The following is a 15,748-nucleotide window of genomic DNA, read 5'->3' on the forward strand; positions in this document are numbered from 1 at the left end:
CGCCTCCGACACCTACTTGTCCAATGTCTATCCCATTTTTACAATCTCAACTTCCTAACTTATCTCTATATACTGATCCAGTGTCCTCAGTCTCCACACCCACTATAGGGTGGGTCGAAGGCAGTGTGATTGAGACAGAACCGTATAGTAGTTATCCTTTATCTATGTACTATGTTCCGCGACTCAAACCCTGCTATTAGAGGACTCTAACCTCCGAATTCAGGGGGATTCCAACCTCTCTAGGATGAACTCACTGGGGTACAAGTGTGTAAGTTATCTTGGAGATTCCATCACTACAGAGTCCTAAGGGATGAGGAGTCAACTCAGTGATAGGTTTAGTGAGGGAGATCACGGTAAATCTTAGTTAGTGGGACCATCTGTCTCACATTACCATTCCGCCGTCGATCACTTAATCCGCCTTGCAGCTCCATATATGTTGGACTCTTGTCACCAAATGTTAGGTTCCCTTTTTAAGATTCTTGCATGCTTGATACAACTGAAATATGCCAACTTTTGTCTAAAGCTATGATTTATTTCAGCAAATACCACCTTTTTAGAGGATCACTTAACACTCTTCGTGATGTTTACGGAGCGTGTCAAGTAATGCTTTTTGAAAAAAGGAACCATCCTCCCTCATGCACACAACACACAACCCCCTGCCACTCCCCCATAGTCACATAACACCCAAAAACAATATAAAGTGATTAGATTATTTCTCAATACAGTGTGAGATTAGGTTATTCTTTAAAACAGTATATGCTTAGGTTATCATATCCTGCCTGCAAGACAGAACCACACCCCCCCGAGGCATCCAATTTCTTACATGTCAGCAGAACAAATTAATCCTTTAACATCTCACCTGTTCCATTCACAATTCAGCCACAATCCAATTTCTAGGGCCGAGTGTCCTGTACTGTTTTATCTTGAAACACATTGCATGTCATTCTGCTTGCAAGTGAACTTCTTTCTTCGGAATTAAAATAATTTTGCAATTATTTGGACTTAGTCTCTCGACTCAGTCCTTTCAGTGCTCTATTACAGCTTCCCGAGAGAGCTCACGCTGTTCAGATCTTATGTTGAAACCAATGGGCTTGACGTAAGGAAGATGTCTGAGGTGATACAGAAGCAAACTGATATAAAAAGTGAAATGTCAACTAACTTCTGTTCCGCCAAAGCTTCTTGACGCAAATATATCCAGCTTTTTGATTTGTATTGCTTTCTGATTTCAAGCATTTGCACTGTTGAGTTTGTTGTTTGATGTAAGGTTGTGTTTATTGTATTTCTCACTGATTCATATGGTAAGCAAAAATAAGAAATAAAAGTTCTTGAATTTCACCTGCCCTTTTTAAGGCAAATTTACTGCTGCGAAAGCAATAAATATGGATGATTTGGAGATGCCGGTGTTGGACTGGGGTGTACAAAGTTTAAAAATCTCACAACACCAGGCTATAGTCCCAACAGGCTTAACTGGAAGCACTAGTTTTCGGAGCGCCACTCCTTCATCAATTGGTTGCGGAGGACACAATTGTAAGACACAGAATTTATCACAAAAGTTTACATTTTACATTGCACTGTAAACTTATGTTATAAATTCTGTGTCTTACAATTGTGTCCTCCACAATCATCTGATGAAGGAGTGGCGCTTCGAAAACTAGTGCTTCCAATTAAACCTGTTGGACTATAACCTGGTGTTGTTTGATTTTTAATGAAATATGGATACTTGCAAACCAAAAAGTAATTGTTTGTGAATAAAAATCCATTGATCAAAATGACTAAATTGCTTTTGTTTTGTAATTTAAGTAAACCTGATGTTTCTAAATTGTGGAGAAAACTGAAAAGGAATGCTTTAAAAGATATTCCATAAATTATAAGTAGTTTTTCTTATTGTTTTGTACTGAATAATTGCTTCATGTTGAGCTGTATTGTCCAGAATTTATTCAGGGTGCTTTTAGCTGTTAGAAATTTCAGTGAAGTGCATTTAATTTATATTGCTGGAATGTCCCTATTGATTCACAAACCTAGGCATGATTGAAGAAAGCATTTCAGAACATCCAATTGATATCTGATCTCTTGGAATGTTTGCATTAATCTTTTCAGTCTACTTTTCCATGCTAATTGCTCAAAAGATTTTAATTCTTTCATTTCTTTTATATAAATAGATAACCATACAGATATGATGGAAGTTGATGTAGATGTGGATATACCATCCAATAAAGCTATGGTATTGCGTGGACATGAATCAGAGGTTTTCATATGTGCCTGGAATCCAGTCAGTGATCTCTTGGCATCTGGGTAAGTTTTAAAAAAAATTGATGATTGTTTATATATTAATGGCTAAGCCATATCAGGCTGTTTGATAAAGAATTGTTTGTTTATACTCACTTTCAAATCGTATCAGATCTGTATAAAATATCAACTTTGTAAGTTCTTTTTGTCAAAATTTGACAAATGTCATTCATAGCAAATTGTTTTTAAATGTCTCTCATATTTAAGAAAGCATCCTGTACCAATTTATAAGTTGCAGCTCAAATGTGATTTCATTTTTAAAATTTGTTCTCCAGATCAGGAGACTCAACGGCACGGATATGGAATCTTAGTGAAAATAGTAGTGGTGGCCCCACTCAGCTCGTACTTAGGCACTGCATAAGGGAAGGAGGGCAAGATGTACCAAGCAACAAAGATGTCACATCTTTAGACTGGAATGTAAGTGATGAATCTATCAAATCTGTACTATGTAAAATTAGTAATGATTTTAACAATTATATTGCAAAATTAAATTATAAATAGATGCACATGTAATTCGTCAAGGGCTGATGTCCAAAACGTCGATTCTCCTGCTCCTTTGATGCTACTTGACCTGCTGCACTTTTCCAGCAACACATTTTTAAATTCTTAACTTCATCGTAAAGATTCCTACTTGCTGGCAATTTGAGACTTTTAGATCAAACATAGAACATTACAGCGCAGTACAAGTCCTTCGGCCTTTGATGTTGCACCGACCAGTTTATATTCTCCTGTCTGTATTCTAAGATATAAATTTTGGACAGATATCAACTGTGCATTATACACTGATTTTACACTATCTAAATCAACTCCGCTGTTGATTTAGATAGACCAATTCATTTTCACAAGCCACTAATAGCAATGAATTTCCCACCCACACTCTGCTTACCACTTAAAAGTAATGCAAATGCATGCCTGATTTATACAAAATTACCGATTACAAAGATTCAGAAATTGGTGTGCTTCAGATTTTACAAAGAATATTCTTGGCAGCATTTCCTAGCATAATTTGGATTGGGCTTCTTTGACTCTGAAAGCAGTCGGTCCTGTGTATGCATGTATCCGATACATATCTGTATCGGTATGTTTGTGTATTACATCTTTTACACTCCTCTGTTGCTGACACAAACTAATTTCCCATTCAGTTTACTAAACTATATATATAATGATGCAATATAAGGTATGTGTGGCACAGCACGTGTACAAAATAATCATTGCCTAAGTTATATGCTGAGACCAGGGTCCTTACACCCTGGGGGTAGGTCAGCCACTCCTCAGCTACCTGCCTCAGTTTGTTAGTTGGGGCAATAGCTCTTTAATTAGCTTAGGAAGGGACTTCCATTAATTTCTAGGTGCTGCTGGCCTATCAGAGGCTAGTGGCACTGCACAGAGGATATTAAAAGGAGTAGATGCAGTGGATGCACTGGTGATAATCTTTCAGGAATCCTTAGATTCTGGAAAAGTATCAAAGGATTGGAAAACTTCCAATGTAATAACTTTGTCAAAAAGGGGAAGAGATAAAAACACCAGTAACCGTTGGCCAGTTAGCTTAATGTCCCTTATTATATTATAAAGGATGCAATAACAGAGTATTTAGAAAGATATAATGTGATGAAGCAAAGTCAGCATGCCGTCATGAAGGGGAAATCATGTCTCAAGTGTACTAGAATTCTATGAGGTGATTAAAAAACAGAATAGGTAAGGGAGAAGCATTAAATCCAATATATTTAGATTTATAGAAGGTAATTGATAGGGTAGCACAGATTAGATTGGATTAGATTAGATTACTTAGTGTGGAAACAGGCCCTTCGGCCCAACAAGTCCACACCGACCCGCCGAAGCGCAACCCACCCATGCCCCTAACCTAACACTACGGGCAATTTAGCGTGGCCAATTCACCTGACCCGCACATCTTTAGACTACTTAATAAGAGCCCATGGTGTTGGAGGTGGTATATTAGTGCAGATAGAGGATTGGCTAACCAGTAGAAGATGGAGATTTGGGATGGGGGAGGAGTTGTCATTTTGAAGATAAAAATGGCTTGTAACTATTGGGAGTGCCGCAGGGGTCAGTGCTGAAGTAAAAATTGTTTACAAAATGTACTAATGATTTGGATGAAGAAGCTGAATATAGTACAGCTAAATTTAAAATGGGCGGGAAGGTAAATGCTGAGAATGATGCAGAAACTCTGTGGGGGGATATAGACAGATTAAATGAGTGGGCAAGAACTTGATACATGGAAATAATGTGGGAAAATGTGAGGTTATGCACTTCAACAGGCAGAATAGAAGAGTTGAATATTATTAAGTGAGACTAAGCAGAAGAAAGCTATAGCAGAGAAGGTTTTGAGAGTCGTGCACAAATCTTTATTAGAAAGCTAGCATACAATTTTAACAGGTAACAGGGAAGGCAATTGAAGTATTGATCTTTATTTCGAAGGGAACAAAGCATAGAAATAGCAAAGTTTTGCTAAGTCATTGCAGGCACGAGTCAAACTGTAGCTGGAAAACTGTGAACAGTTTTGGGCCCCTTATCAAAGAAAAGATATGTGCTGCTTTTGGAAGCAGTTCAAAGAAGGATCAATAGGCTAATACCATTAGAGAGGTTGAGTAGGTTGGGCATGTACTCAAAAAAAAAGGCAACCATATTGAAATATACAAGATTCGTAGGGATCGGGGCAGGTTAGATGCAGTAAGATTTTTTACATTTGTGGGGTAACCTAGGACCAGAAGGTATAATCTCACAATAAAGGGGGGTCACCCTTTTAAAAGGGGGATGAGGAAGAATTTCTTCAGTCAGAGGGTAGGGAATCTCTGAAATTCTTAACCATCCAGCTTCTAAAGTGCTCTATGGTAAAGTGTGTTCAAGGCTGAGATAGACCAAATTTTAATCAGTAACTGAATCAACAGTTTGTGGGGAAAAGGCAGGAATGCGGAATTGAATACATCAGCAATGATCTCTCAGATTAGTGGAGCAGACTCGATGGGCTGAATGGCCTACTTTTGTTCCTACATCTTATGCTTTTTTTCAGTTTGACAGTTAACTTAAGTCTGAACCGAACTGTTGGTTAATGTTTATCTCTAAATTGACAGTGACAGTGGTGTTTATTTACCCATGGTGGTCTTTGGAACAATCCCCAAACCTGTGTATCTGATGCCCAAGTGAAGGGACTTGTACCTAGGTTCATTGGAAGGTGCAATGGAGCAATAGTTATTGTTTCTATTCTTTCCAACCCAATGATTTTGATCCCAGTGTAACGTTTAGATGCCGTTAGTGTTAATAGAATTCATGATTATTATTCACCTCATTGCTGACAATGTAATTTGTTACAAGCTTAATTGGATGTAATTATTAAGATTATTCTCCATTGTCTTAGAGTGAAGGCACACTTCTAGCAACAGGTTCATATGATGGATTTGCAAGAATATGGACAAAAGATGGTGAGTTTTATTCTTTGTTTACTTGTGCCATTTTTATTTAATCCAGTTTCTGCCAATATGCTACATAAAATATAGATGTTTATTCTTAGAATATATCCCATGAAATGGCCTCTGGGAAAGCAGAAAACATAGTTAAAGAAACTTTGTTTGTTTCCCTTTTCACATGCCCACTGAGGCAATGCTTAGTCTTGTTGCTTCTTGTAACTTTTCGCATGAATTTGCAGGAATATCTGAAACTGTAGGATCAGTCGCACCACCAGTGATATGTTCATGCCAGTGGGTTCCATTAACACCCAGAATAATTGCCCAATCATAAACAAAAGCTGAAATTACTGGAAATGAAAGCTCAGTAGGTCTGGCAGTGTCTGTGGACAGAAAACGAGAGTCTAATATTTTGGGTCTAGTGATGCATTTTCAGAACTGTTCTGAATTAACTGAAGATGAATTCCGAAAACAAATAGAATGCCCAGCATCTTAAGTGGATATTGATTTTTCAATTTCATTTAAAAACTAAATCTAATGTCATTTCCATTTTTTTTCTCCACTATAATGTGGCTTTACTAACATTTCAGTAATATAAACGTATCACTACCAAATATGTGCTTTGTAATTGTGTTGTAAAGTTCCATGGTTTTAGCTGCTTACCTCCAAAGCAAGATCTGTTGGTGATAGGAAATTGAATTGTTGTGCTTTTAACGAATAATGCGGTTCATCACAAGACTGTAGATCCAGTACTGCTGTGAAGATCCTTTGAATTGTAATTACTTTACAATTAATGCCAGATTTTCCCTTTAAACTTTGACTATATAAATTGTTTTTTCACTGTAAAAATTGGCAGTACAAATTCAAAGTTTGTGAGAAGATTTGTAGCTCGGATGCTCGTTGTGGTTCTGTTCGCCGAGCTGGGAATTTGTGTTGCAGACGTTTCGTCCCCTGTCTAGGTGACATCTTCAGTGCTTGGGACCCTCCTGTGAAGCGCTTCTGTGATGTTTCCTCCGGCATTTTTAGTTCCAGTACAAATCTTGTAACTTGCTTCTCACTATTTTCAGTTCTTTTCGTAACATATTCTTTGTCATTCTTTCAGGTAACCTTGCTAGTACCTTGGGTCAACACAAAGGACCTATATTTGCATTAAAATGGAACAAGAAAGGAAATTTTATCCTTAGTGCAGGAGTGGACAAGGTAAGATTCTGAAATAATTTGATTACTTCAACACAAGTAATGCTTTATTGCTTCAGAATAATGCATTCATTTTGTAATTGCTTCTTGTGATTAATATATTAATTTTATTTAATGAAGACAACAATTATTTGGGACGCACATACTGGAGAGGCCAAGCAGCAGTTCCCTTTCCATTCTGGTAAGCTTTTAGAGAATTTTAATACTATATCTAAAACAAACTTATTTAAATTTGATTATTTTGATTAGGAATTGTTTTAGCATAGGATATAGCTAAGAGCTATTTGATTCCTTCCCTATTTGCTGAATTAATTAAGGTTGTCACTTTTGAATGGTATTCTGGGGATTCTCATTAACTTTGGTAGATGGCCTTAATCACAGACAGTGACTTACTGAAAGACTGCTGTTTGCGAGCAGGATTCTGTTGAAATTTATAGGCTCGCAATTTTTGCTTGTCTTTCTCTTAAAAACAAAAGTTTAAAATACTATATGGATTTCCTTTCACATATTTGCCATGACTGGCTAATATTAAATTTTTTAAAGCATGCTTAAATCAATGTAAAAATTATGTAAATGAAAGAAAGTTCACAAACATGAGCAGTGATGCAAATGCTATTTTTGTTCTTGCATGGAATATGTGTGTTGTTGGCGAGGCCTATGTTTGTTTCCCTGCCTTAATTTCCCTTGATTTGATTGACTATTTCAGAGGGCAGTTCAGTTAACCACATTTCTGCTGGTCTGGAATCAGTGTACTAGATAGATGTGTTGTCACAACACTGATGATAGCTGTCATGCTTTTCACTCTGAGATGATTTCAAGTTTATTAATTGCAAGTAAATTGCTAAAAAAAACTTCAGCAATGAAATAAATTTTTAAAAAATGTCTCAAACTAATATTTTCATCAGCAGTAGCTTCAGTATTTATTTTAGTGCCCAGTTTTCAAGTTGCATCCATTTTCATATGAGATTGCACAATGTAAATCCATTTCTTATTTAAAATACAATAATTTACTAAATTTCAAGATTAAGGGAAATCGGTGTAGTATTTCTGTAGCTGTGAAATATTTGTAATGAAATATTTTTGAATTAGTTGTTCCCCAAAGAAAATTTCTATATGCCAAAACTTGCGTTGGTCTTCAATGAATTCAAGGTGGTGGTCCATTGTAAATCCTTTGAAGGACATTGAAGCATAGACTTAAATAAATATTCTTAGCTGTAACCAGATTAAATCTACCAATGTTAGGTTGATAGACCATTATGAATTGAAAGATATAGTGTACTTAGTATAAGTACATGCATGTAATCAAACAAAATCAGGAGCAGCAGTTTCTGAAAGAACAGCCAGATTTAACCTTAAGTGGCTGTGCTTCCCAATGCAGTACAACCTCAGTTATCCGAATTTTGGATGATCCAAACAAGGGCCCTTTTAAAAACAGTATTAGGCAACCTCAGCATTCAGTTATCAGTTAAATGGCGTTATGGCATGCATTGCCGGATAACCGAGGCATGTTCAATAACCAGCACTAAAATTACCATTTGTTTATGTCAGATCAGTAATCAGTTAAACAGCATTATGGTGTGTATTGCCGGATAACCGACAATCATAAATTACTGCTTATCTACGATCAGATCAGTTATCTGAACAAAATACTCCTCGCCCATCTCATTTGGATAATTGAGATTGTTCTGTCTACATGTCAATGTCTTAATTTTGGATGCAATTTGACTTTAAAACAAAAATATGATAGTAGAAGTGGCAACTGTATTTTGAATTGTAATCATCACTAAGAATTATTTGGAACCCATCATCTTGTTAGGGAATTATACCTGTTTGGCCACCAGAGGAAAATTTTTCGGATAGGTTTGTTGAATTTGAAATTAGATGAAATTTTCTGTCCTTGAATAACTTTGAACTGTTTGAGACCTTTCCAATTTCAGCTTATATCAGAAAGTTACCATTAATGTGTACTTTTATTTCTGTAACTCATTTCCACAATTTCTTAATGTTCTTCTTGTGGGACAATTGAATATTTGACAAAATGGGCAATTGAAGATTGTTAACATTGGAGTTGGCTAAGTACACTGCACCATTTACACTAGCCCTGTAGTTTTATTTGTTCTATATAGTACTTGGAATTATCATGGGCATCCATGCTTTTCCATTTCAAATCGAAAGCTTTTAAAGTAGTACTTTTGAAAACCATTTTGACGTGCAAGAATTAACTTGTATTTGTATTGTAATATGTAATAATTATCAAGAGTTACATATTTTCCTCTTCTTTACTTTGCATTTACAGCTCCAGCACTAGATGTTGATTGGCAAAACAATAACACATTTGCCTCTTGCAGCACAGACATGTGCATCCATGTCTGTAAATTAGGTGCAGACAGGCCCATCAAGACATTCCAGGGACACACGGTAATAACTATCTAGAATTGGACAGCTTTGATTATTGACCTTTTTTTTTCTTCATGTAACAGTGTGTAAATGATGTGGTATTGACCACTTGGACCAGGAGGCTTTAGAGTTGAACTCTGATCCACAAATAAGTAACTGAACTTAGCCCAAGTGACAAAAGGAATGCTGCAGACTAGAGTTGGGGCAGGGGGTTGGATAATAATAATGAGACCCATTCTTATACTTCGCTGTGCAGTGATCCCTTACAGAAAGCTGTTTGTCTTGTGTTGAATATAGGATTAGGGCTTGGAAATTATCACAGTTGAAAATTTGCTACTGCTCATTATGTTGGGGCAACTGCCTAATGATGCAGAATACTGAATAATTGCTGAAACTCAAGAAACCGCACTGAAAGATCAGTTAGAGCCTAATGAAGATAAGTGAATGGGGATTCAGGAAATTGAAACCAATGAGAATTGCATAACCTCTTGCAAGAATATCATGTCTGCCTTGCAGTATCTTTAATTAAAATCTCAAAATAGGCAAGAGCGCGAGACAAACTTACTTTCTCATCTTCACTGAAATTATCTACATCAAAGTTTCCTTCAGTGATGATGGGTTTGTGATCTGCCAAAGCATTGGGTCCTTAATTTTGTTTGACAATGTTTATGTGTAGAGTCATAGAGCATAGAAATGGACCCTTCGATTCAGCTAATCCAGTTTTGTAGTTTGGGCCATGGTGCAATCACTTCCTTATGTGATTTTCTGATATCAGCTTGCCTATTTTGCAGGAAGAAAATAGTGCAAACTGTGCAAACATGCTATTATGCAGAGTTACAGGTCTTTCTTTACTGAAGGTCCCATCGTCATAGAGTCATACAGCACAAACACAGACCCTTCAGTCCAAACTGTCGATGCTGGTCAAGTTTCCCAAACCAAACTAGCCCTGCATAACTGCGTTTGGCCTATTTCCCTCTAAATGTACCTACCCAAATGTTTTCTAAATGTTGTAACTGCACCTATATCTTCTACTGGTAGTTCATTCCATACACAAACCACCCTCTGGTCCCTTTTTGCATCTTTTTCATCCCATCTTTAAAATATGTCCCCTGGTTTTTTAAATTCCCCCTTCCAGGTGGTTGGAGTTTGGAAGATGTCTCAGAAACTTAGGTGTTCTGCTGTACTTTTAGATGGTGCACATTGCTGTCAATGTGCATCACTGAGAGAAGGTGTGACTGCGCATACTGTGGTGGATTGGGCAACAGTGAAGCAGATTATTTTGTCCTTTATGCTGTTGAGCTTAAGTGTTGTCGGAATTGCACTCGTTCAATGAGTAGAGATTATTCCTCATATTTCTGACTCGTGACCAGCAGGTAGACAACAGACTTTGGGGAGTCAAGATGAGAGTTATTTGCTGCAGAATTCAATGATTCTGACCTGCTCTTCTAGCCATCATCTTTATATGACTGAGGGTCCAGTTCAGATTTTGCAACACCCAGGATAGTGTCAATGGGAAACTCCGCAAACGTGGTGCTAATGAACGTCAAGGAGATGGTTAAGTCCTTTTGTAGGAGATGATCATTGGTCAGGCACTTGTGCAGCAAGAATGTTACTTCCCATTCGTCAGTCCAAACTTGTATTGCCTAGATCTTGCTACATATGAACATGCATCAGCATATGAGGAGTTGCAAGTGGTCCTGGATATTGTGCAATTATGTAAAACGTACCTACTTTTGACTTTATACTTGAAGAAAGATTATTGAGGAAGCAACTGAAGATGTTTTGTACCAGGACACCACCCTGAGAAATATTGGCAGTGATGCCCTTCCAGTGACCTAGGCTGAACTTAAATTGAGCATCAATTTGTAGATTGATGGTGTATAAGTGCTATTTGATAGAACAGTCAGCAGCATCTTCCATCATTTTACTGATAGCAAAGAATAGGCTGATGTGAGGGTAGGGGCTCGATTAGTGTGGTGTCAGGCAGGTTGGTTTGCAACTGAGTTTTGTCCAAATGACATATTTTGTCAGTTGCCCATATTGCCAGGTAGGTACCAGTATTGTAATTGCACAGGAACAGATTAGCCAGAGATCTTCACAATCCTTTTTGATGTCTCTGAGATTTTGAAGATTCAGATACCTCCCCATTATTTCAGCTTCCATTAACAATATGGTTCACTTCAGTTTTGTTGCAACTCTTGTGTTTTCTAGAGATAGGGATACGCTCTTAATATTTCAGCCAAAAACACACACGTAAAGTACAGTCTAACTGCTGCAGTGTGGGGCATGTAATGTCTGGGGCCTTTTGAACAGCTTTATTTAATTCGGAACTAGCAAGAAAGCCAGGGATTGATTTTTTGTGCGCCTTGATATTATATATCAGGAATGAGCCAACATTATATTCTTTCATCGGCTCTTCCTATTCTTACACTTTGCAGTAGGTTTCCAGTTGCCCAAGCTCTGTTGTAATGTCAGCACAACTTCTTTGCACTGTGATCCCTGTTCTTATCTGGGTCTCCATAATTGCAGTATGGGAGTAGAATATTGCTGTTCTGCAGAAATTAAAGTGGTGCCTGTTACCACAAGGCTAGGTCCCATCAAAACAAGGATCACAAAGGACATCCAGATTTCCATTCTTGAGTATCATACAGTATCTGTCCCAATATCTGTATTGCTATTGTGTCAAGATGTTACCCAAGATCATGATTCTGTCAGTTTTAAAATAATTATGGAAAAGAAAAAGGGTAAAAGGATAAGTCTTCCATAAAAGTTGAGTTCTTAAAAGGAGTAAGGCAAATTTTAATGGTACGAGACAAGAACTTCCAAAAGTCGATTGGAGTAGACAGTTCGCAGGTAAAGGGATGACTGACAAGTGGGAGACTTTCAAAAATCTAATCATGAGAGTTCAGAGATGTTATGTTTCTGTTTGAGTGAAATATAAGACTGATAAGATTAGGGAACAATGCATGAATAAAGATATTGAGGTTCTATTCAAGAATAAAACAAATTAGATAAAGACAATTAGGATCAAATGAATCTCTTGAAGAGTATAAAGTGTACAGGGGCTTTCTTAGTGGGGAAATCAGGAAGGCCAAGGGAGGATATGAAAGAGGTCTTGGCAGATAACGTTTAGGATAATCCAAAGAGTACAGTAAGATACGTTCCCCATAAAGATCAACAAGCGCATCTTTGCCTTGAACTTCAGGAGATGGGAGAGATATTAAATGAATGTTTTAAGTCAATCTCTACTGTGGAGAAAGAAATAGAGACGAGAGAACTCTGAAATAAATACTGATGTTTTGAAAACTGTTCACATTACAGAAGGGAAGTACTGGAGATCTTAGAAAACATAAAGGTGGATAAATCTCCAGGACCTGATCAAGTGTATCCCAGGGTGTTCTGGAAAGTTGGGGAAGAAATTCTGGGGCCCCGAACAGAAATATTTGTATTATCTATAACTATGGATGAGGTGTGGGTGCACTGGAGGGTGGCTAATGTTGTGCCTTAATTTAAGAAAGGCTGTAAGGAAAAGCTTGAGAACTATCAATCTGAGACATTGGTGGTGGTAAGTTGTTGGCGTTGATCCTGAAATACAGGATTTATATACACTTGGAGAGGCAAGGAATGATTAGGGCTAGTCACCATGGTTTTGTGTGAGGGATGTCCTGTTTGTCAAACTTGATTTGAGTGTTTTGAGGAAGTAACAAAGAGATTGATGAGGGCAGTGCAGTAGATGTTATTTACTTGGGTGTTAGCAATACCTTTAAGGTTCTACGTGGAAGACTAATTAGTAAAATTAGATCACTTTGAATTCAGGGTTAGCTTGCTAATTGGATACAAAATTGACCTGACAGTAGCAGACAGAAGTTGGTGGTGGAGAGTTGTTTCTTGGACTGGAGGTCTGTGACCAGCGGTGTTCCGCAGGGATTGGTACTGTGTCCGCTTTTGTAGTTTGTAAAAATGATTTGAATGAGAATATAGGAGGGATGGTTAATAAGTTTGTGGATGACACCAAAATTGGTAGTATAGTGGACAGTGAAGAAGGTTATCCAAGATAACTTTGAGATCTTGATCAGTTGGGGCAATGGGCTGAGGAGTGGCAGATGGAGTTTAATTTGGATAAATGCGTGGTCTTGCATTTTGGTAAAACAAACAAGGGCAGGACTTATACAGTTAATGGTAGGGGCTAGTGTAGTGGAGGTCTAAGTACATTATTCTTTGAAATTCATGTCAGATGCAGACAGGGCAATTGTGAAACTGTTTTGCACACTTGCTATCATCACTCTGACCTTTGTGTAAAAGAGTTGGACCATCATGTTGAGGTTGTACAGGACATTGGTGAAGCCTGTTCTGGAGCACTGTGCATAACTCTGGTCTCCCTGTTCTAGGAAATTGCAGAAGGTTCTGAAACATTTTACCAGGATGTTGCCTGGAATGGAGTTTGAGTTATAAAAATAAGTTGGTTTGTCTGGGACCTTTTTCACTAGAGTGTGGGAGGTTGAATGGTGACTTTATAGAAGTATATAAAATCATGGGGGGGCATAGATGAGATGAATGACAAGGGCTTTTTCCCTCGAGTGTGGGAGTTCAAAACTAGAGGATATACTTTTACAGTGAGAAAAGAAAGATTTAAAAGGGACACGAGGGGAAATTTTTTACGCAAAGGTTAGTGTGTGGAGTGAACTGCCGGAGGAAGTAGTGAATGCTGATGCAGTTACAACATTTTAAAGACATTTGGATAAGTATGTGAATAGGAAAGATTTGGAGGGATATGGGCCAAATGCAGGTAAGTGGGAATAGTTTGGGAATGATTGGTATGGACTAGGGTCTGTTTCCATGCTGTATGATACTATGACTCTATAAGAGTACTTGGGTGCCAGCTCACATCAGATTATCATTGGAATCTTATCTGCTAGCACTTGAGTGCCAGGGCGCATGAGGAAGTATCCTGGTTACTGCATTAGGTTCAGGAGAATCAGAGATGCTGGTTGATGGCACATTCAATTTGTTAAGTGTTCAATAAAACACATTTTACTGTATTTTATGAAGTTTCTCAATTTTCAAATCACTCAGTGCTGTAGGTTGACAGAATTATTAGCATGAATCTGTAAATCATTCTTTTCAGTTTAGATGTTTAGACTTCAGTTTTGAATTTTGACTATAGCTTTGATTGATCTGTTTAATTAGTTAAGACTACTGTCATATATTATCACTTTAGAATGTTGTACATATTTCAGGATTGATGCCGTACTTTTGTGCTAATGTTGATAAGCACTTGTTGACTATAATTGAATAATCTATTCCTGGTACTGACAATACTTGGTTGAAAACAGATATTCAGCTCGTTTCATTGATGTTAAATTTCAAGAACTTCTGGCTACAGATATTAAAGGAATGTCTTATTCATTTTTAATGATCTGGATCTATTTTCAGAATGAAGTAAATGCAATCAAGTGGGATCCAACAGGGAATCTACTTGCATCTTGTTCTGATGACATGACCTTGAAGGTAATTAATGTTTCATTTTTTTGTTGTTGTTACAGCATTTAATTTGTTATGAATTAAATATTGTATTAAAAGTTCTGTCACAGTTAAAAAAAATTGAAGATTTAGTATAGTAATCAAACCACTGCAGGCATCTTTAATGATGGCGTATGTCTCGTAGATGTGATAGGGGTGATTGGAGAACTGATTTTTAAAAAAATGAACAAATGAAATCAAATGTAAAAGGACAAAGCTCAAAATGCTTAAATCAAGTTCCTGAAACATTTAAAATCTTTAATTTGACTTCTGTGTACAGGACATGAGTTCCAGACATTGATCGTATCAGTCATTATTTCACAAATAATTAAGAATTATGGAAATTTATGGTTGAGACCATTCCGCCAGTAGTATCTCTATTGCCCAATATAAGACTATATAACCTGATCCCACTTTTTAGCTCTTGGCCTATAGCCTTTTTAGTAACGGCGTTAGAAGTGCATATTCAAGTACTTTGTAGTGTGCATTTCTGCTTCCTCCACTCTTTTTCAGGTAATGAATTCCAGACTTCCAGTGCCCCTCTAAATCTTCTCAATTTCCCACTGACCATTCTCCCTGTTACTATAAATCTATATCTCTTTGTGATTCTCTATTCTGCTAAAGAAATAGGACCTATATGTCCAGCTTTATCTTGATTCTTTGTAATTTCGTACATCTTAGAGTTATATGAGCTGGATGTGCTTCTGGTTGGGAAAGCATACATATGAGCATCAGGAATCCTGTTCTGATCTCGTACCCATACTATAGTGGATATGAATGATGTTAAATTAGACTATTTACACTCGCTTGTTTATTTCCATAACCCCGCTACTTCGCTTCTTTTTTACTTTTGTCCCAATGATTAAATGCATTACGTTAGTTTATTTTTCCATCTGCATCAAATTATTCTTTTGTTATTTATTGTGGGT

The 15,748-nt window shown here is 37.2% G+C and overlaps 1 protein-coding gene across 3 annotated transcripts in view; it reads left to right on the forward strand.

Annotated features, from left to right (window-relative positions):
• Positions 1-15,748, forward strand: part of tbl1xr1a (TBL1X/Y related 1a) — a 167,409-nt gene that overhangs the window by 138,732 nt on the left and 12,929 nt on the right. For all 3 annotated transcript variants that reach the window (XM_060834806.1, XM_060834805.1, XM_060834807.1), the window contains 7 exons: positions 2,160-2,292; positions 2,562-2,703; positions 5,660-5,723; positions 6,808-6,905; positions 7,023-7,083; positions 9,199-9,320; positions 14,733-14,807. In XM_060834806.1, coding sequence (XP_060690789.1) covers positions 2,160-2,292; positions 2,562-2,703; positions 5,660-5,723; positions 6,808-6,905; positions 7,023-7,083; positions 9,199-9,320; positions 14,733-14,807 — 695 coding nt within the window. The remainder of the gene's footprint in view (positions 1-2,159; positions 2,293-2,561; positions 2,704-5,659; positions 5,724-6,807; positions 6,906-7,022; positions 7,084-9,198; positions 9,321-14,732; positions 14,808-15,748) is intronic.

Source organism: Hemiscyllium ocellatum, chromosome 13, assembly GCF_020745735.1.
Source record: "Hemiscyllium ocellatum isolate sHemOce1 chromosome 13, sHemOce1.pat.X.cur, whole genome shotgun sequence".
Taxonomy (NCBI): Eukaryota; Metazoa; Chordata; class Chondrichthyes; order Orectolobiformes; family Hemiscylliidae; genus Hemiscyllium; species Hemiscyllium ocellatum.